Source organism: Antechinus flavipes, chromosome 2 (genome assembly GCF_016432865.1).
Source record: "Antechinus flavipes isolate AdamAnt ecotype Samford, QLD, Australia chromosome 2, AdamAnt_v2, whole genome shotgun sequence".
Taxonomy (NCBI): Eukaryota; Metazoa; Chordata; class Mammalia; order Dasyuromorphia; family Dasyuridae; genus Antechinus; species Antechinus flavipes.
The window spans coordinates 335781294-335801949 of NC_067399.1; the positions used below are offsets into that span (position 1 = coordinate 335781294).

At 42.6% G+C, this 20656-nt stretch overlaps 1 protein-coding gene across 5 annotated transcripts in view; it reads left to right on the forward strand.

Moving 5' to 3' along the window:
• PLEKHG3 (pleckstrin homology and RhoGEF domain containing G3) overlaps positions 1-16799 on the forward strand; it is a 55379-nt gene extending 38580 nt beyond the window's left edge. For 3 of the 5 annotated variants that reach the window (XM_051977819.1, XM_051977818.1, XM_051977820.1), the window contains 15 exons: positions 1000-1069; positions 2039-2085; positions 2209-2359; positions 2459-2590; positions 4164-4346; positions 4613-4705; positions 4875-4961; positions 6123-6156; positions 6995-7093; positions 9770-9808; positions 10389-10471; positions 10852-11208; positions 11781-11894; positions 13019-14414; positions 15270-16799. In XM_051977819.1, the coding sequence (XP_051833779.1) occupies positions 1000-1069; positions 2039-2085; positions 2209-2359; positions 2459-2590; positions 4164-4346; positions 4613-4705; positions 4875-4961; positions 6123-6156; positions 6995-7093; positions 9770-9808; positions 10389-10471; positions 10852-11208; positions 11781-11894; positions 13019-14414; positions 15270-16018 (3634 nt within the window). In that variant the 3' untranslated portion in view covers positions 16019-16799. Of the gene's footprint in view, positions 1-183; positions 704-999; positions 1070-2038; positions 2086-2208; positions 2360-2458; positions 2591-4163; positions 4347-4612; positions 4706-4874; positions 4962-6122; positions 6157-6994; positions 7094-9769; positions 9809-10388; positions 10472-10851; positions 11209-11780; positions 11895-13018; positions 14415-15269 lie in introns of those variants that run through there. The other 2 variants (XM_051977823.1, XM_051977822.1) reach the window with 2 other exon arrangements.
• Positions 16800-20656: the final 3857 nt, after the last annotated feature.

Consider the following 20656-nt stretch of genomic DNA (forward strand, 5'->3'; position numbering starts at 1 on the left):
TTTTTGGTTAACCTTCTCCACAGGTTGAGTGGGGCTTCTTGAAAGCCTCCAAGACTATCGATTGATAGTTAACATTTCTTCTTTTTCTTTCCTCTATCTTTTTCTCCTTGTTTTTGTATTAGTATTCCTTTTACATCTTCCCCTGTCTTCTAGATGGGCTAAATGTGAGGACTATTTAGTATATGGGTGGGAAATAGAATGAGATTTGAAATAGTTAAGGGTACTATTGTAATCTCTTTTATGGAGGATTGGAGGTGGGGAAAGGTGGGATAATAATGCTCCCTAGAGTCTGCGATCTTGTGACTGAGGAACCCAAGGGAAAGGATTCTAGGGAGCAAAAATTAGGTGAGCTTTTCTGGTTTTACAGAAGGAAGGATTATTGTGGCTCTGGAGGAAAGAGCCACCCCTGAGGACAGGAAAGTGGTGGTATTTGGGAGAATATGGGGCCAAATGAAGAGAAAGATATTTAGGGGAAATGCAGAAAAAAAATGTCCCTGGATTTTACTTTCAGTTTTTCTTTTACACAATTATAACTGTGCCTGAACCTCTGTAGAAAGAATCTCACCTTGGTTCATGCCCTGAAGTCTAATCTAATCCAGTCACCTTGACTTCTGTCCCAGAGACTCTTTTTTCTTTCCTTTAATCTTTCCCTTTGTGTGTTTGACTCCTTTTGCCAGCGCTGGAGCAGTATTCCCTCCTGAAGGTGGGTAATGATATCCCTTTCCTATAACCATCCTGTTTGCTGCAAATAATTTCCCCTCCCTCACCCTCTCCTGTTGTGCAGTGTTGGCTGATCTTTGTGGTTCTTGGCTGTTTGGCATTCATTGGGGGTCCAAAGCCCCTCAGGCCACACAGCATGACTTAGGAGGCTGGATATTTCTGTGGAGCATGTTAATGACTGGGGAGGGTAATTGGAGGGATCTTTGTGGTTGGCCATTCCTTAAAGGCAGCTGCAAAAAAGTGGATCCCAAATCTGATGACTTCTTTTTCCTCATTCAGTCAGCTATTGAAAGACCTGGACAGCTGTAATAATGATCCGGTGGCTGTGGCTAATTGCTTTGTAGAAAGGGTAAGAACTCAACATGATATATCAAATAAGATAATATACCTAAAGCTTTTTGCAGACCTTAAAATGTCATGTTAATGTTGTTGATGATGATGGTGATGGTGATGGTGATGGTGATGATGATGATGATGATGGTGATGGTGATGGTGTTGATGGTGATGATAATGATGATGATGATGGTGGTGATGATGGTGATGATGGTGATGATGATGGTGGTGATGATGGTGGTGGTGGTGATGGTGATGATGGTGATCATGATGATGATGATGATGATGATGATGATGGTGGTGATCATGATGATGATGATGATGATGATGGTGGTGGTGATGGTGGTGATGATGGTGATGATGGTGATCATGATGATGATGATGATGATGATGGTGGTGGTGATGGTGGTTTTGGTGGTGGTGGTGATATCAGTGATGGTGATGGTGGCAGCTGCAGCTAGGATGCAGTGATAAAATACTGGACTTGGAGTTAGGAAAACATGAGTTCAAATTTGGCCTTAGACATTTATTAATTTGGGCAAGTCAGTTGACTTGCTTGTGCCTCAGTTTCTTCATCTGTAAAATGAAGATACCAATAGCAACCACTTCAAGGTTATTGTGAGGATAAAATAAGATAATATTTATAATATTATGTAGCACATAAAGTGCTATATAAATACTCCTATTAATAATATCATTACTCTTCCTCTCCTCCTTCTCCTACCTATACCACACTACTGGGGAACTGAAAGTGACCACAACTTTTGGTCATAGCCTGCTAAGGGGACTGTTTGTAATCTCAGGGGAAATCACACTGTCTTCTATGAAGAAGAAAGGCATAGTATGGCTGAACTGGGAATGGGGGGGCCAAAGGCTTTTGGAATTTGTATGAGGTAAAGTACACTGGGAGGGCCTCAGGAGTAGGGACTTGGTATGTCTATGTTTACAGTCATATTAGAAAATCCTCTTTTCTCCCTTTCCTCAGAGCCAAGAATTTGACATTTATACCCAATACTGCAACAACTATCCAAAGTAAGTAACTCCAGGATGCAAGGGGCAGGGAGAGCTGAGGAATAACCAAACTAGTACCATTTTCCTCTCTAGCACTTCTCCCTATGATTTCATCACTTAGTGATGTTTTCCTTCTCCTTATAGTTCAGTAGCAGCGCTAACCGAGTGCATGAGAGACAAACACCAGGCCAAATTTTTCCGGGACCGACAAGAGGTCTTACAGCACTCACTGCCCCTGGGTTCTTTTTTGCTGAAACCGGTCCAAAGAATTCTCAAGTACCACCTTCTTCTCCAGGTAACCTGTCTTTGGGGACTGGGGGGAAGGCAACACTTAGGTAGGCAGCAAGATTCTCAGGAGAGAGATTAGGAACTTGACATTCTCTGTCTCCTCTAGGAAATTGCCAAGCATTTTGATCAGGAGGAAGATGGCTTTGAGATGGTTGAAGATGCAATTGATACCATGACTTGTGTGGCTTGGTACATCAATGACATGAAGAGGAAGCATGAGCATGCTGTCCGACTCCAGGTACCTGGGCAGCTGGAAGGGAGGAAGGGAGGTCAGAAGGGAGAAAGGTCAGAGGTGAGAGGTGAACCAAGGCAGTTGGTCCTCTTAGGGGAGGCAAGTGGTCAAAGCTTTACAAAAATGACCTAAGCAGAGAGAAGCAGGCCTCACGCTGGTCCTGTGTTTGTCCTTCATTCCCAAAGAGTTCCATGACATCAGGGAGGTGATACCAGGACATGCAAATGGATTGAAGTGAGGGAAGACTGAGCAAGGTCACCTGTTTCACTTTCCCTCCAGAGCCATCTGGGTCCAGTGGCAAGATCCAGATCGGGATGACTGGAGGTGGTTCTGGATGCAATTGAGAGACTTTTGCATTTGTTAAGCTAAGATCTTCAACAGGTCTCAGTTTGACTGAAGCTACATCCATTCAGTGATTAAGATTAGGTAAAAAATGATGCCGAGAATGGCCTCTTTTACCCGGTCCAAAGACAAAATCAGTCCAAGAGGGGAAGCCCCTCTGGGTTTCTGGCCAAAACAGAAAGAATTGCTATTTTCATTCACTTTGAATGATCAGAACTGAAAACAATGTCAAATGGGGCTTGGTTTGGGACGTATTTTTGGGCAATCAGTGAGAGCTGGAGTGATTTGAATTCAAGACATATTCTGAGTCCTTAAAGCTCAAGGTATCTTGGGTCCTGAAATGTGTGTCAATATCTTTACATGTTAGTCATGAAAAATCATTTTGCATGGTAATGATACAGCTGAGTCAGGAAGGCCCAAGTTTGAATCCTGCTTAAGAAACTAGCTGTTTGAAGGATGATGTTCTCCATCTTCAGTGAAAAAGGACAAACAAGTGTAGATATATATTGCATATAGGTGTGATTATAGATATTGATGTATATGTACATATGTATATCACATATACATGTGCATACCACATATATATAGTTAATTGTAGCCTTCTAGGGAGGTGGCAGGGAGAAAAGGAAAAAAAATAAAGTAAAAAGTGCACAGCAGAGAACAAAAGAAAATTTACAAGGAAGCAAAGAAAAGATGGACAATTCTGAACATAATAGGTAGTATTTATTATATAAACTTTCTTGAAATGAAAATACATTGTTTAATATTTTAATTCTTTTATGTTGTCTGTGCACATGGCAATTCTTTTTTCTTTTTTCTTTTTCTATTTGGTATGTAAGTTTAAATAAAAGAAACTAGCTATATGACCCTGGGCAAATCACTTAAACTTGCTTAGTCTCAATTTCTTGATGTAAAATATGTGTGGGGGGGTGTTAATTATAGCTCCTTCCTCTGAGGATTTTGGTGAGAGATCAAATGAGATAATATTTGTAAAGTGTTTTGCAAACTTTAAAAATATGGAAATGCCAGCAGTTATTATTATGCTGTTATTGTTGTCATGATGATAGACCACACCTAGTTATTTCCTCTACCCCAGAGCCTGACTGTGGCTTCTAAGTCCTGCTACAAGGGTTGAGAGCTGGACTTTTTCCTCCTGCCCTGATTTTGCAACGCTGCCCAACCTGCTAGAGATAAAAAGACCTTTAGAATCTGATGTGGATATATCTCTCATTGGTAGGAAATCCAGTCGCTCCTGATCAATTGGAAGGGACCAGACTTGACAACATATGGAGAGCTGGTCTTGGAAGGCACTTTCCGAGTGCATCGTGTGCGGAATGAGAGGACTTTCTTTCTCTTTGACAAGGCATTGTTCATTACTAAAAAGCGAGGAGACCACTTCGTCTACAAAGGTCACATCCCGGTAACCAGGTTTTTCCCCTTCCTCCTAATGTAGGCTAGGACTTCTCATCTGTCTTCTGGTAGGAACTCTGACTATTTTCCTACTTCAGAGGGTCCCTGTGTCCATTTGAGAGCCATCTCTCTTGTAGCTCTGATTCTCTTCATGTCTGTGCCTTGGAATGTAGCCTGCAGACTTTTCCATAATTTATAAAACTTTTTAGGTTGGTTTGATCCTCTTCCTAGCATCTGACCTGTTTTTTTCTTTCTCCTTCCCTGGATCTTCCATAGTGCTCCTCTTTGATGTTAATTGAGAGCACCAAAGACTCTCTGTGTTTCACCGTCACTCACTACAAGCACAGCAAGCAGCAATATAGCATCCAGGTAAGGAAGGAAAGGTAGGAGTATCTTGCAACCCAGGGGCCAGTGTCAAATCGGAGGAATGGGAGAGATGATCTTTTCAGGGCTCAGACGGGCAATGTGCATCTTAGAGCTGGTTCCTTGCCTCTTAGCACTATTTCCCAGATATCCCTTTCCCTTGCATTTTTTTCAGGCCAAAACTGCAGAAGAGAAGCGTTCATGGACCCATCACATTAAGAGACTGATCTTAGAGAATCACCATGCTACTATCCCCCAAAAGGTGAGAAAAGCAGAGAGGACTCTAAGGCTTCTTGCTCTCTGTGGGAAGGAAGCATTGTGGTCACTGCCTTAAGAAATTGCTGTAACTTTCTTGTGGTAAAAGATCTTATGAGTTTGAGTTGGAAGATGACAGATGAGTTCAGTTATCCCTTGAGTTAGGGTGTGGTATCTTCATAATCTCAAAAATTTGCACAAAATTTTTCAGCCCCCCCCTTCATTCTAGAGAAGAAAGCTTAATTTTTTTTTCCTTTTATGAGGTATTTACAATCCCTTATTGTAAAAATTGGGTTAAATATTTGGTCAGAGGTGTAGTGTGTGTATTTCTAACTTCCAAGCATTTTCTGTGTCATCTGTGGCTCCCACAAAACTCCCCCCAAATTCTCATTTTATAGTAATTTCTTAGTCTGACTTGTAAATATTGAAACTGCAATATGGGAAGTCATGATGTGGAAGGGATAACTTTAAATGATTGAATCCTTGGCAAAGTGTTGAGCAATCCTTTAAGACTTGTCAACCACATGTGCAAAATTGTGGCAGCCCTTTTTGTAGTGGCAAAAAACTGGAAACTTGAGTTTCCGTTCATTCAGTTGGAGAATGGCTGAATAAATTATGGTACATGAATGTAATGGAATATTATTGTTCTATAAGAAATTATCAGCAGCATGATTTCAGAGAAACCTGGAGAGACTTACATGAATTGATGCTAAGTGAAGTGGGTAGAACCAGGAGATCATTATACATAGGACTAGCAAGATTATATGATGATCAATTCTGATGAACGTGGCTCTTTTCAACAATGAGATGATTCAGGCCAGTTCCAATGATTTTCTGACGAAGAGAGCCATTTACACCCAGAGAGTTCTGTGGGGACTCAGTGTGGATCACAACATAGCATTTTCACTCTTTTTGTTATTGTTTGCTTGCATTTTATTTTCTTTCTCATTTTTTCCTTTTTGAACTGATAATTCTTTGCAAGAATTAGATTACTTAACTTCTAGGGGAGGGTATAGGGAAAAGGGAAAGAAAAATTTGAAACACAAAGTTTTGCAAGGGTGAATGCTGAAAATTATCTATTCATATGTTTTGAAAACAAAAAAAGACTGGTCAAATAGTATTGTGGCAGATGTTTGGAAATAACTTAGTCCTTTTCCTTTTATTCCAGGCTAAGGAAGCCATCTTGGAAATGGACTCCTATTGTAAGTAACTTGTCTTGTTCCTGAATGTGTCTATCAGTTTATCTACATATACTATGGGCAACCTTCACCTCCATCTCTTGTTCCCTGACTTGACCTGTGCCTCTCTATCCCATATTGTTTAGAAGAACAACCTTAGACAGGAGAAAGAAGTCAAAGAAAATTAATAGTAATGGGAGTCTCTTGTTTTTTTTTTTTTTTTAAATAACTTTTTATTTATGCCAGGGTAATTTTTTACAACATTATCCCTTGTACTCACTTCTGTTCCGATTTTTCCCCTCCCTCCCTCTACCCCTTCCCCCAGATGACAAGCAGTCCTATACATGTTAAATAGGCTACAATATATCCTAGATACAATATATGTGTGCAGAACCGAACAGTTTTCTTGTTGCACAGGGAGAATTGGATTCAGAAGGTATAAATAACCCGGGAAGAAAAACAAAAATGCAAGCAGTTTATATTCATTTCCCAGTGTTCTTTCTTTGGGTGTAGCTGCTTCTGTCCATCCTTGATCAATTGAAACTGAGTTAGATCTTTGTTGAAGAAATCCACTTCCATCAGAATACATCCTCAAACAGTATCGTTGTTGAGGTATATAATGATCTCCTGGTTCTGCTCATTTCACTTAGCAGGGAGCCTCTTGTTAGGAATAGGTGGATGATATGGTCAGCCTGCCACCTTCTGAAAGGCACTGATTTTGGGAAATGAGAAGGGACATTAGAAATAGTTAAGATACTGAGACTGAGGGGGAAAAGGGGTAAAAAAGAGATTGGATGTGTGGAGAGTCTAGAAACTAGAAATAGCAGGGGGGGAAATGAAATGTTTTATATTTTATTTATAGATCCCAATCGTTACCGGTATAGTCCAGAGAGGTTAAAAAAAGCTTGGTCTTCCCAAGATGACATGCCCGCTCAAGTGCGTCAATATCGGCGACAATCTGGTAAGGAAAAGATATATATAGTGTTAGCCAAACTGGCTAGAAGATGGATGGATGGATGGATGGATGGATGGATGAATGAATGAATGAATGAAAGAAATTAAAAGGCATTTATTCAGCACTTACTATGTATCAGGTGCAGTGCTAAGTGTCACAAATAGAAAAAAGGGAGTCAGTGCTGTCAAGAAGCTTACCCTCTTGAGAGAATTGAGAGAAACAAGAGAGAAAGTTCAGCTACAGGACACAGATGGAAAGGCACAGGAGTTAATGTGACTTTTAAGCACTGTCACTACTGACCTGTTCCAGCCTTGACCTTGGCCATGGCTGCTTAGATCTTTGTAACTAAATATTGAGAGTTGTTGCTCTGTTTTCCTCCCACCAAAATAAAATGTGAACAAGTTGACAGCTGAGAAGATCATTCCCCCTCATGTACCTTTGCTCTTATAGGCCAGGAGACAAAAAGCACAATTGGAGTAGAATAAAAATCAATAGATTTAAGTTCTAGTACTGCCCCTACCACTTATGAGCTATACATAGATCCTTATCCATAAAATGGTGATGCCCATAATTTCTTTCCAACTTTAACATTCTACGATTCTAATTTACCTTCTCTCCTCATGGAGCTGGGCAAGCTCCATTTTTACTCTTTGAGCTTAGCACTCCCATATTTCTGGGCCTCTTCTTAGCAAATTTGCAAGCTAAAGTATCTCCCGGGCAAAACAAGAGTAGCTGTCTGACATCACTGTTGGTCCCTGGCCCACTTCTGGAATGGCAGGGCATTTAAAGGGACTGAGACAAGCAAGTCAGACTTCCTAAAGTGGCACCAAATCGAGACAAGAAATATTTACTTTGGATCTTGGAGGGCTGGGGATTGGAAATTCCATTATCCCTTCAGATTATTCTCTGCCTGGGACTGTGTTCCATTGGTTCATTTGAATAAATGGTCTCTTTGAGAACTTGTGTCTGTTTTTTCTGTCTGTTCACAGTATTCATCCAATATTCCCTCCTCCAAAAAAAATCACTGATACTGTAGTGTCAGGGTTGGATTTGGCAGTATCTTGTTTAGCAGAGAGAGAGAGAGAGAGAGAGAGAGAGAGAGAGAGTGTGTGTGTGTGTGTGTGTGTGTGTGTGTGTGTGTGTGTGTGCGCGCGTGTGAGAGAGAGAGAGAGAGAGAGAGAGAGAGAGAGAGAGAGAGAATGTATGCACACTTTTTTTTTTTTTTTCCTTCCTTTCTTGGTTTCTACTCTCAACTCTTCTTAGCCAGAGCTCAGGGACGGAGCTGGCTCAGGCAGGGGTCTCACTTGATTTTTCCACTTGATGGCAGATCGGACATTAGATTGCCTTAAAAGATAATTGGATCCAAAATTTCTGGAATGAGCAAGATATAGATCTTGAATTCATTTTCTTTTCTTTTTTTTTTTTTAATAGCTTTTTATTTACAAGTTATATGCATGGGTAATTTTACAGCATTGACAATGGCAGACCTTTTGTTCCACTTTTTCCCCTCCTTCCTTCCATTCTCTCCCCACAATGGCAGGTTGACCAATACATGTTAAGTATGTTAAAGTATGAATTAAATACAATATAAGTATATATGTCCAAACAGTTATTTTGCTGTACAGAAAGAATCAGACTTTGAAATAGTGTACAATTAGCCTGTGAAGGAATTGATTTCATTTTCAACTTGTACTGGGCTCTAACTAGCCTCTGCACAATCCACAAATATTCATATATCCCCTTCAGGATATCTGTATTTGGCCTTTGGGTTTTATTCCTCTTTGGAACCCCGTTACTATTGGCAATTTTCTTTTTCTTTCATTGAGACTTTACAGTAGAAATATAGTCTGGCTCTTACCTTAAAATTTGCTTGGTCTTTGGAGCAAGTACCAAGTGCTAAAGTGCTGGCCTTGGAATTAGGAAGAACTGATTCCTCTAGAAGATGTGAGGGCTAGGCAAATGCGATTGTTCTAATAATTATTTTCCTTTTCATATTTGCATTTTAATGGCAATGTCCAATTCAGTAAATGAGTAACCTCCAGAACCATATGATTATGTGATGTACAGAGCCTCATTGAGTTTATCAGATGTAAGACTTCAAATATACTAATAATTTTGACTTAAAAAACATGGAATTGAAAGAAATAATGATTTTGAGGTAAAGTGAGGAATTCTATGGTTGAAACACTTATCTGGCCAGTCAACCCACACAAGAATAAGTAGAATTCAGTTTCCATTCGGGCTGCCCTAGCAATATTGGCAAACATTTTAAAAATTCAACTGAGGGCTAAAGATTCTTTCTGTATACCTTGAAAGGGAGGTTTCACATGGTCTCCATTTTTTCAGTCATGGACAGAGGTCTATGATTGACCCTATGTTCCCCAATAAGTACATCTCCAGATGAGCTACAAATCTGTCTCATAAGGAGGAATAGATATTTTTCTTGGACTGGAACCCTGTTATGTCGAATTCTGTAGGAAGGGGTTGAGATGTATATGGAAGCTAGTCTTTGTGCTACTGTGGAAAGCTTGTTCAGGCCATAAAGATTTGGAGAAAATAGGGAGGGCGGGGACTTCAAGCTGGTGAGAGGGGCTGATGGCATTGTAAGCTTAGGGCTAAAATTGGGCAGAATTCATTTCCTTGGATTGTGGCTGACTTTACCAAATGTATTTAACTCTCCAGAGCCAACCAAACAGCTTCTCAAGCAGCTTAACGAGAAAGGTGAGTATTCCGTGTTGTTGCGGCCATTCCCCTCCTGGGCTGGGGGGTGGTGTGGGGAGAAGCAGAGAAATCCCCACTGGAGGCACGGTGCCAGAGAATTAGGCACAGACTCTCTCAGCACCCTGGGAGGGGAGAGGAGGCCAGCAGGAGCACAGATTGCCAGAGGTTAGGTTTATGAGCTAGACTCCTCCGGCTTTTGGTCTCTGCTTTTCCACTGGGACCCTGAGCAGGTTCATAAGCCCAGTTACAGAGCCTCTGCTGCTTCATCTGTTTAAAAGAGCTAACAGTTGTTTGCTACTAAAGAACTTCTTGCTCATAATGAGAAGTGGGTGGCTTGTGCTCCCGACTTCCCTGAGAGGAGCTCCTGGCTTGACTGTTCTGCTCCAGATCCCTCTCATATTGATTTTACTTCCTATCAGTAGTTTCACTGACCTCCTTTAGCCTGGGATGAAGACCCCTAAGGGGCCCCTGCTCCTCCCCTCAGTTGCTAGACTTCCGGATTCTGGAAGGCGGTCATTCACCTGGCTTACCTCATCTCTTTTTTCCTTCCCACGTTTTGGGGATCTGATGATGGGGACAGCATCAAGGGCATCGGGTGTCAAGGTAAGGCCAGTGAGTGGCCTCGAGATGGGATACAGGATGGAACAGGGGATTGGCCTTCAGGTGGGTAAGGGTCCACCCCCTATGTCTTTAAGCTGTCACTTCTCCTATTTTCCCACCACTATTTTCCCTTTCCATGATTATCCCACTGCCGAGTGTCTTAAGGCTCTGATTCGGTTCTCTCCCCTATCTCAGTCCTCCCTCTGAGGCTGTAGAATGCTGTGCTTGGGGCTAAGGCTCCCAAGCTTCATGAGAATCTCCCCTGGGTCCTCTCCCTCCCTCCCCCAGCCTCTCTCCTCTGCCTGTCCCCAGCCCCAGACCGAGTCCCCGTGGGATAGACCAGTCGCCCCCACTTCCATTGGGACGAACCCACCAGAAGCTGAGAGCTTGGGAGGTAGTTGAGATTGCAGGTTACCGGAAGGCCGTGTTTGTACCTTAAACAGCATGCAGGGAGCGCTGGAGCCCTCCTGGACTTTGGGCAGCTGCCCCTTACAGGGGAGCAGCAGTCTGAAGCCGAAGAGGCTGCTCAGGAGGAAGAGGAGGAGGAGGAGGAAGTGGTGGAGGAAGAGCAGGCCCTTCAAAAGGCCTCTCTGGAGGAGCTGACTGTGAGCGATGGCAGCAAGAAGGGGGCCAGGGCTGAGCCACAAGGTTCAGAGGAAGAGGAGGAGGAGGAGGAGGAGGAGGAGGAGGAGAGTCTGGTGGGAGCTGAGCAGGTAGCCGACTTTGCCAGCTCCCTGCTGGCTGCCCTCCACTGCTGGCACTATCGAGCCAACGCTTTATTTTTCTCCCGGGGCGCTATGGTGAGGTGATCTCTGATCTCCCTTCCTCTGCATGTTCCCAATGCACAGTGAATGTCTGCCTCAGAATTCCTGCCCTTCCCTTCCCTCTCCCCGCTCCAAGCTTGGGTTCTTTCTGTGTCTCGATAATCAATGCACCCATCTCCTGTTTGACCCTGGTGAGCTCCCAGCATGCTCTGCTTTGCCGCCTGGGTTAATCTCATGCACTACTCGATAAGACTAACAGAAAAGGGGTGGTCTGGGTTGAAAGGGGGGAGAGAAGGGATTATAGATTGCAAGGTGGCGTTTAAAAAAGGGTTTGTTTTTTTTAATCTTTAAAGACAAATTTTCTGGGGCAAAAGCTCTGGGACTACTTGCATCTCTAGGTTTCCTAATTCAGTTCAGTCCTAGAACTCGGGTCCAGAAGCTGAAATTCTAACTTCAGCCCAGGCACTTGGTAGTTCAGAAAGGTGCCGGCTGATGTAGAGGTTCCCCCCCCCCAAAAAAAAAAAAAACCCACCCACTAAGTTAGCTCTCTAATTTCCCTCTCTACATACCAGGATTAGGTGTTGACTCTGTCTATTTGTTGGATACAGGTTAAAAGTCAGGATGAATATGAAGTGTCCAAAGGCTATAAAAGGCCTAGTGGCCAGTCTTTAACTAGTCCTGAGAAGCGCATGAGCTTTGAGTCTGTCTCTTCCCTGCCAGAGGTAAGTATTTGGTGCCGGATTGATAAGGTGGGCCTGAGTGGGGACACTGGTGTTAGAGGAAGCACCATAAAAGTTTTATTAGGCTCTTTGGAGGTGACCCCCCCCCCCCCAACCAACCACTAGAAAGCACAGTATATTTTTTTCACCTTCATCATTGAGATGTCATTGACCTTGGAGAACTATCAGGGATCTCTCCAGCTTTCTGCCTTAGACTAAATAAATATGTATTAAATGTATGTTCTGTGCAAGACACAGCTGGGATGATTTATTATTATTATTATTTTTGTTGTTGTTGTTGTTTTTGCTGAGGCAGTTGGGTTAAGTGACTTGCCCAGGGTCACACAGCTAGGAAATGTTAAGTGTCTGAGATCAGATTTGAACACAAGTCTTTCTGACTTCAAGGGTGGTGCTCTATCCACTGTACCAAATAGCTGCCCTTTGCTGGGATGATTTTTAAGAATGTAGGTTGACCTCTAACCCATTATCTACCCAGGAAGAATTGGTGCTCAGAGAACATGGCCAAATCTCCGGCTTGTACATATTGGATAGGATTTTAAGCTTAGGTCTTTTTTTTTAACTATCCCATCCTGGAGATTTTGCAGTCACAGGGGAGGTTGATGAAATTTTTTATAAGACCTCCACAGCTTTGAATTGTAGTAGAGACTTCTATCCTAAGCCCCAATTCTGTAGAGCCCTAGTGGTGAAAGTGCAGAATGGTGAAGGCTTTAGTGAACTAGGAATGAATAAAGACCTACAAAATGGCTAAAAAAGTCCTCTTTCACCTTGACTAAGGCTGTCAAGACTTGAGTATGGAAATTAGAGTTATGTACTACATGTTGAGACTAATAGGTGTGGGTGGAATGCCATTACTCAGACCTCCACTTTCCCACTTTAATAGTCTCTCCTGGGAGTTTGGAAGCACATGTCCAGGTTCCTAGTTGTAAAGCACATGGATCTCACCCAGCTTTCCCCAAAGTATCAGCCCTCCCTCACCACTTTTGTGACCATGATCTCTTTACTCCCGTCCCGTCAGTTACTGCAAGTAAGGTCTTTCCCTGGGCAATGAGAAGGCCAGGTTACTCCTCCCTTAATGTCCTCTTGAAAATAGCTCATGTTTCTTTCAGCCTGAACCAGATGCAGAACCTGAAGATGGGACAGGGCTATTTTCAGCCACAGAAGACAATAGTGAAGAGATGATGCAGTCAGACAAAGAATCATCATCTATCTTGGAACAGCACCAAGAAGTGCTAGATTCTGACCATCCAGTCAAAGTGGTTGACCATGCAGTTGCTGAGAGCACAGAAGACCTTAAAACCCTCAGCAGTGAGGAAGAGGAGGAAGTGACGGTCCCAGAGCCAGAGAGCATCCTACCGACATCCGTGCTGGACCAGGCTAGCATCATTGCTGAAAGGTTTGTCAGCACCTTCTCCCGGCGCAACAGCCTGGCTCTGGAGGAAGGCAAAGCCAGTGGCTTTTTGACTCCGAGGCTGGTTAGTCGGAGTAGCAGTGTCCGGAGCCTTGATGGCATTGAGAAGGGGCCAGCTGTCCACTGCAGCACCACAGACTCACTCAGCTCCTTGACACCCCTAGAAGCAGATCCTGAGGGGGCGGTGCCCTCAGAGAACACTTCCGCCCTCAATAGGTCTGTGCCCCCAAGCCCCAGCTGCCCAGGAGAACCTGAAAGGGTCTTTAACAAGAAGGAGGACATGCTTTCCACCCGAGACCGACTGCTACTTGACAAGATCAAGAGTTACTATGAAAATGCGGAGCACCACGATGCCGGCTTTAGCATCCGGCGTCGGGAGAGTCTTTCCTACATCCCTAAGGGCTTGGTAAGGAACTCTGTGTTTAGGTTCAATAGCCTTCCTAGGCCAGAACCTAAACCTGTGGCTCCTGTTGGGCACAAAAGACTCGATGGTTCCCGACCTGCCTCTTGGATGCTTTTTGATCTCCCTGGACCAGGCCAGGTTAATTCTAGGGATCCTCCCCCCATCACTGATGCTGAATTCCGCCCATCATCAGAAATAGTGAAGATGTGGGAAGGAATGGAGTCCTCTGGGGACACCTGCAAGAATCCAGCAGTGAGGAACAAGGAAACAGGCCTGAACCAGGAGAATGGCTTTGACTTGCATGAGCCATTATTCATCCTGGAGGAGCATGAGCTGGGAGCTATCACTGAGGAGCCAGGTGGGAACTCCCTAGAAGGAATCTCCCTTACTGATAGTCCTGGCCCTGCCCAGCTTGCCAGGGAGCTAAAGGAACTAGTAAAGGAGTTGAGTGGGAGAGATGAAGAGCTTCCAACTCCACTGCACCCTCACATCATGCAGCTCTCTCACATGATGGATAGGGATTTGACTGAGCGTGTCAAGAACAAGGTCTACCAGCTGGCTCGTCAGTACAGCCTCAGGATCAAGAGCCATAAGTCTACAATGCCTCAGCGAAAAAAGGTAGATTCAAAGCAAGAGAAGAATCTGACTTTGACCCACTTGCAGGAGGAGCTACGAGCGCTACCTTGCAAAGGTACAGGAATGGGAATTTATAGGAGGGACAATTTTCTGCCAGCTGACAGAGAGCCAGTTGCTTCCTACTTATGAGAGAGAATAATCCTTAAGGAGATTTTGAAAATATAAACTGCTATTGGTGATTGCAGGGCTAGAATGGCCTTTATTTTCTTTTAGTACAGATGGGGAAAAAAGAAGGGAATTGTATCAGCAATTGGTCAAAGCCCCCAGAAAAGTGCCTTGTTTAAACAAAGTGTAATAGAAAGCACACTGGTTCAGTCAGAAGACTTGTGTTTTAGTGCTGATTTAACCCTTCCAAGCAGTGTGATGTGCATAAGTCATATTTCTCCAATCCTCATTTTCCCTACTTATAAAATGGCTATAATACTTTACTCTTTGGGGGCTGCTTTGACAAAATTGCTTTGTAAACTTTAGAGTGTAAGCCTTTATATATAGAAGTGAGCTATTATGATAATATTGACCAGCAATCCTTGGCCATAACTGCTGATTAAAGAGAAATTGGGGGATGGGGATGGGAGTTTTTACACACACACACACACACACACACACACACACACACACACACACACAATCCATGGGGAAAAGCTCTGTATCAACTTAGTGTCTTATCTTTTTGTACTACATTCTCCACTGCCCTCCTCTTCCCCTCACTTTCCTTATCATAGGACTCTTTTATTTTGTCAAAGGATATATTTGAATGATAAATAAGAATAATATGAAACATTAAAACAACTAGCCCACATATGTATTTGACAATCATCATTCAGATCATCCCTCTAATAATTAGCAATGAAAATCTCATTTTCTTTTTTCTCTTACTTGAGACTCATTTTGTTGTTCTTTTCCCCCCTAGGTAAAATGAAGCCATTACTGTCCCTCTCCAATAATGAACAAGTAATGTTCTTAGAACATAGTCCCTCCAAGTCCACCTCAGCAAAGGAGAAATCTCCTCGACGCTTCTACGGTTCTTCTCCTGGAGGCTGGCCCTCGAATCGCAGTCCCCTCAGTCCTATTGACACAGAAACTTTCCATTGGCCAGATGTTCGTGAGCTATGTTCAAAGTATGCTTCCCACGATGAGGCTTCTCAGACCGGACGGGGCCAGCGCCCAGGCCCTCCTGTCAACCGGAGCCTCTCCGTGCCAGAGAATATCATGGAGCCAGCCCCCGCGGGGAAGATGGGTCGCTGCTGCAGCCTCAGTACCAACTCCAGTCGAGGAAGCCAAGAGATAAGCCAGCCCCAGCCTCCCAAGGATCTCTTTTCACATGACTCCTCCCAGACCCAAGGGCAGGACGGAGATGAAGACTTGTACCTCACAGCAGACTTGACCCTGGAGAACAACCGGCGAGTCATTGTCTTGGAGAAGGGACTGCCTGCGCCGGTAGGGGAAGAAGAACAAGAGAGCCACGTGCGAGGGGAAAAGCTCCCCTCGAAGGCAGGGGCAGAATGTTGCAAGGCTTACCAGGAATCGGAGGAGTTCAGCTGTCAAGAAGAGGGGGGCCATGCTCCACATGTGGGGCAAGGGGATACAGCGGATATGGGCCAACAGGGCCGAGTGAGAAACCTGAGGGAAAAATTTCAGACTTTGAACTCAAATGGTTGAATTGGGCTCCTTGGGAACGACAAGGGGAAGTGTTGCTGAGCGGAGAAGAGCTCCACTTGGATCTGGTGACCTTCTCAGCCTTCTCCACCCGCAGCCCAATTCCTCCTAAGCCTTGACTTCCCAAATCTGCCTGCTGCCTCTGACATCGGCTTGTGTGGAGTAAACCCGGGGATCTTCTCTCTGGCTCCCTTCTCCCTTCTAGGTAGGCGTAGGTACTGGGTACTTTGGGCACCTGCTGCCTCGCTCTTTGGACTGAAAAGCTCCCCGCAGGTCAAGCCCTTTGTTGTGCCAACAAGACCGGACTCCACGATGCTAACAGTGAGAAGCCGAGGCCTGTGTGGGCTATTTCCCTTTTTGTTTTCCTCTTTTGGTATAAGGCCAAATATTTAAGCTTACTTCTCTCCAGGGAGAGGTGCCCACAGGCTGGGGTCTGCAGCTTGCCAGTCACTGCCAGGCTGAAGAGTATATCCAGAAGAAAAATGTGAGAAGGTGGCTTAGGAGGATTTTCTTTATTAAATGCTTCCATTTCCAAGGCAGAAAAGAGAAGTCTGGGACTTGAACAATAATTTATTACTTTCCATCCTGTGGGGTGTGTATGTGTATGTATGTTTGTGTATGTTGTTTTTTTGTTTATTTTCTTCTTCCCCTTTCCTATTTTTAAGAATGTAATTGACTCAGTCCAGGTACTTTTGAGGGTTGTTTTGCTGACCCAATGGTTGTTTCTAATGTACATACATTTTATCCCTTGCCAATGGTGCAATAACCACTGCTGACCAGCCAACCCCGTCTCCTGCCTCGTTATTAGCAATCAGAAGATGTACCAGTCGAGAGTTGGGAATTATTGCCTCAGAGCTTGGGACAACAGGGCCCGGTGTTGCCTTACCTCTGGGGCCACACCCTTCCATTCTCTGGGGAGGGAAATGTTCTGGAGAATCCAGGGCACTGGAATGAATAGAGAATTTGTCCTCTGTAATCCTCTGCACCATCGCTGAGTTCCCTCTTTGAGCTAATGGAGTTCCCTTTTTCAAAAAGTGATTCCCTCTCCCCTCATTCTGATAGTAGGACTTGGAACTGTACAGGGAAAGCAGAGTGTAGAAGAACTCACCTTGAAAAAAGATTTAGTGAGATGTTTACTGTGAAAGATGTCTCAACATATAGGAAGGGGTCTTGTGTGCCAAATACATCCCTTTCCAACTTCCTGCCTCCATCCTCACCAGCCAGGTGAGCTAAGGCACTATTCTCATTGTCAGTATTGTTCCTGCCTCATAAGTGTTGTGTCTAGTAGGGAAGGATAACTATATATATATATATGTATGTATGTATTTTAAAATTGTTTAAATGTTAGGGTAAGAAATATGTGGACAAAGTGCTAAATAGGACAATAATTATTGATAAGGGAATCATGGAAATTGGCTTTTGAATTGAGCATCAAAAGAACATAGATGGAGTTGACATTTCAGACAGAAACACGGGGGAATGTAAGCAAAGGCATTAGGGATGACAGTAAGTGGGTACCTGAGCCAAATGGGAACAAATATGAGAGAACACTGGGAAGGCCTCAGATTGCTGAATGCTAAGAGAAGAATCTTTAACTTCACTAGTTAAAGTAACAGGAATACACAAGAATTTTAAGCAGAGAAAGGATATGACTAGATCTATGCATAAAGAAGATTGATCTGAAAATTGTATGAGAGTGGGTTGGAGGGGATAGGAATACCATTTGAGAGGCAATTTAGGAGTATGGAAATGTGAGCCTTTCTTAGGTGGGAAAGATTTGAGAAAAATGGTAACAAGTGGGGAACTTATAAATAATTGGTGGTGGGAAGGGAGAGAAAGGCAAAATACCAAGGTTTTGACTATTGGAGACTCATTTTTCATGGTCAGATTTTTTTGTGTGGAATTCGAGAACTTGAAGATTTTGGGAAAAATTTTCTTTAGACATGTTGTTTGGGGGAGTGCTAACACATCCAGCTAGTGATCATAGATCTAGAACTGGAAAATTTCAGAGAACATCTTATTTTAAAGATGTAACTGAGGTCAAAGGGGATTAAATAACGAACCAAGATTATGCAGGTAGTATTAGAAAGATTTGAACTAAGGCTCCTAACCTTGGTGTAGCAGTTGGAATTGTATTACAGAGCTTGGGAGAAGTTGGAATGAGTGATTCACTATAGGAATGAGTGATATCATCACAACATGAAGAGAATATAAGAGGAGTGAATCATTGATGAGGAATAAATTAGCACAAAGGATAGGGAAGGAGTAGATAGAATTAAGGTCAGATAGCATCTCTGAAGCCAAGGGGAGTGGAGTATACATAACAAGGAATTGGTTAACAGTGTTAAATGTTTTAAGGAAGTCAAGATAGAGAGCTGAGAGTAGACCATTGGATTCAGGTAATGAAGTTATTGATGATCTTTGAAAGAACCCTCTCAGATGAGTTCTGGAGCAGGACTTAATTTGACCACCAAGTTTGAGGATAAAGTATGTGCTGAGAAAGTAAATGCATTAGGGAAAGTTGTTTTTCCAAGAAATTTGGCTAGGAAGGGAAGAAAAAAGATAGGAGTGTAAGTAGCTAAAATGGTTGAAGGACAAAAGGAAAGCTTTTTTAGGTTGGGGGAGAAAGTGTCATTGGAAAAAAGATTAAATACTTAAGAGGGGATTACTGAAGAAAGGTCTTGAAGGTGAATTTGAATTGAATCAAGGATGAAGATAATTACTGTTTGAAGACTACATAGGGGAACTATAGCTATCTGAAGCTGAGGAAAGCATTTCTATATGACAATATGAGGAGATAAGATTGGATAGGTAGGGGACAAGATATAGAGGACCTTACATTCTAGGCAGAAAAGTTTGGATCTTTTCCTACAAATAATGGGAAATAGAGATTTTTAAAAATAAGGTAATATGGAAAAATCGCTTAGGGTAGTAAGGCAAATTAGGAGATGCAGTGGATATAGCTTTGAAACTGGAATCAAAACCCAAGTTCAAATTCTAATTGCACAGTGTCAACCTCAGACATTTTTTAACAGTGTGATCATGGGCAAGTAGCTGAACCTCTCTGCCTCAGTTTCCTCATCTGTACAGTCTCTACAGTATAAACTAATACAATATCATGTAGATAATAATAGCATCTATTTTTTAGGGGGTTGTGAAGATAAAATTAGATTTTTATAAAGTGCTTTGTACATACTAGTAAAGTGTAGTAATGACTACATGATTGTGTAGTAGGAAGAAACTCGATTTGGAGTCAGTAAATCCGATTCAGATTTTCTGAGCCTAGTTCCCCTTATATGGCCTCTGTAAAAATGAGATTAAATGAGGGGCTCTTTACTGCCATAAATTCTATGTGTCTCCAAAGTGTTCCCTTCCTGATGAGTTTTATCCATATTTTTCCCCCACCATGAATCAGTTTCACCTTGGCTAGTTTTTCCTCATTCAAAGCATTTATGGAAGTATGGAAGCAGGTAAAAACAGGTTAACTTGAGATTGCAGAGCCATAGTAAGAGCAGAGTGAGGATTTTCCCCATAAACCTTTCCTGCCTGCAACATCTTTCAGAATATGTGCTTCATCCATATAGCTTTCAAGGGTGCCACTTCCATGCTACTCCCAGCTTTAGACTGAAATTTGGTCTTCCAAGGCTTTCCCCTAGAGAATGAATGAATTTTCCAAGTAGCTAAAAACTTCTTTAAGGACCCAAACAATTTTATTTGGATTATTTTGGATAGAAATCTTTTAGAAATACGAATCTACTTCACAGTATACTGAGTATAATTTTTTGAATAATTGAAGATCACCATCATGAATACTAGTTATAGTACTATATAATATGGTAGGTGCTTTTTGGGCTAATTGAATTGTATTGGAGAATTTTTTTTCCCAATACTGAAAAACTTCAAATTGCTATAGGTTTTTAAGCTCGTTTTTTTTTTTTTTTTTTTAAGTCTCCTATTTGTCAGTTTTTTCTTCTCACTGTTCTTAATCTATCACATTACAGAAGCCCTTCTAGCTTCTGATTTTTGTTAATTTGCTGTAGCCTTAGAATATCCAGATAAATAAGTAATGTTATAACTGTTCCAAAAAAGAAGAGTAAATCAAATTTGGATAAAAATCTGAGGGGCTCTCCTGTTGATGAAAGGCATTAACTGTAGGTGGGCTTGACACCTTATTGTGGCTGCCCAGAGGGCCAGCTCTTATTCCTTTCTGCTTTTCCTTCACATTTGCAGATTTACAGATCTATTAACTGTGGATAGGTTATTGTATTACTAGAGAAAGATGACCATTAGCTGAGCATCTTAGAAATAAAGGTGTCCTCCACATGACCTGTGGAATCATTGTCATTCTCCTATTTGAAATTTTTCTAAGTGATCTTAGGTGGCCCCATAGGATTAGAATGTATCTAACTTGGTGGGAGAGATGAGAGAAGAGAAAAAGTACATATTTCTGCAATTTATTATTGAGTTTCTAATTGTACAGAAGCCATTGGTATTGCCTCCACTACTTGTCAGACTCCACTAGTAGTATAATACAAAACACTGAGTTCTTCCTTCTTGTTTTGCTCTCATGCCTGACCAATCCCTTTCCCCAGTTCAGAAGGGTAAAGGGAACCATTCAAAACCATGAAACAATAGAGGAGA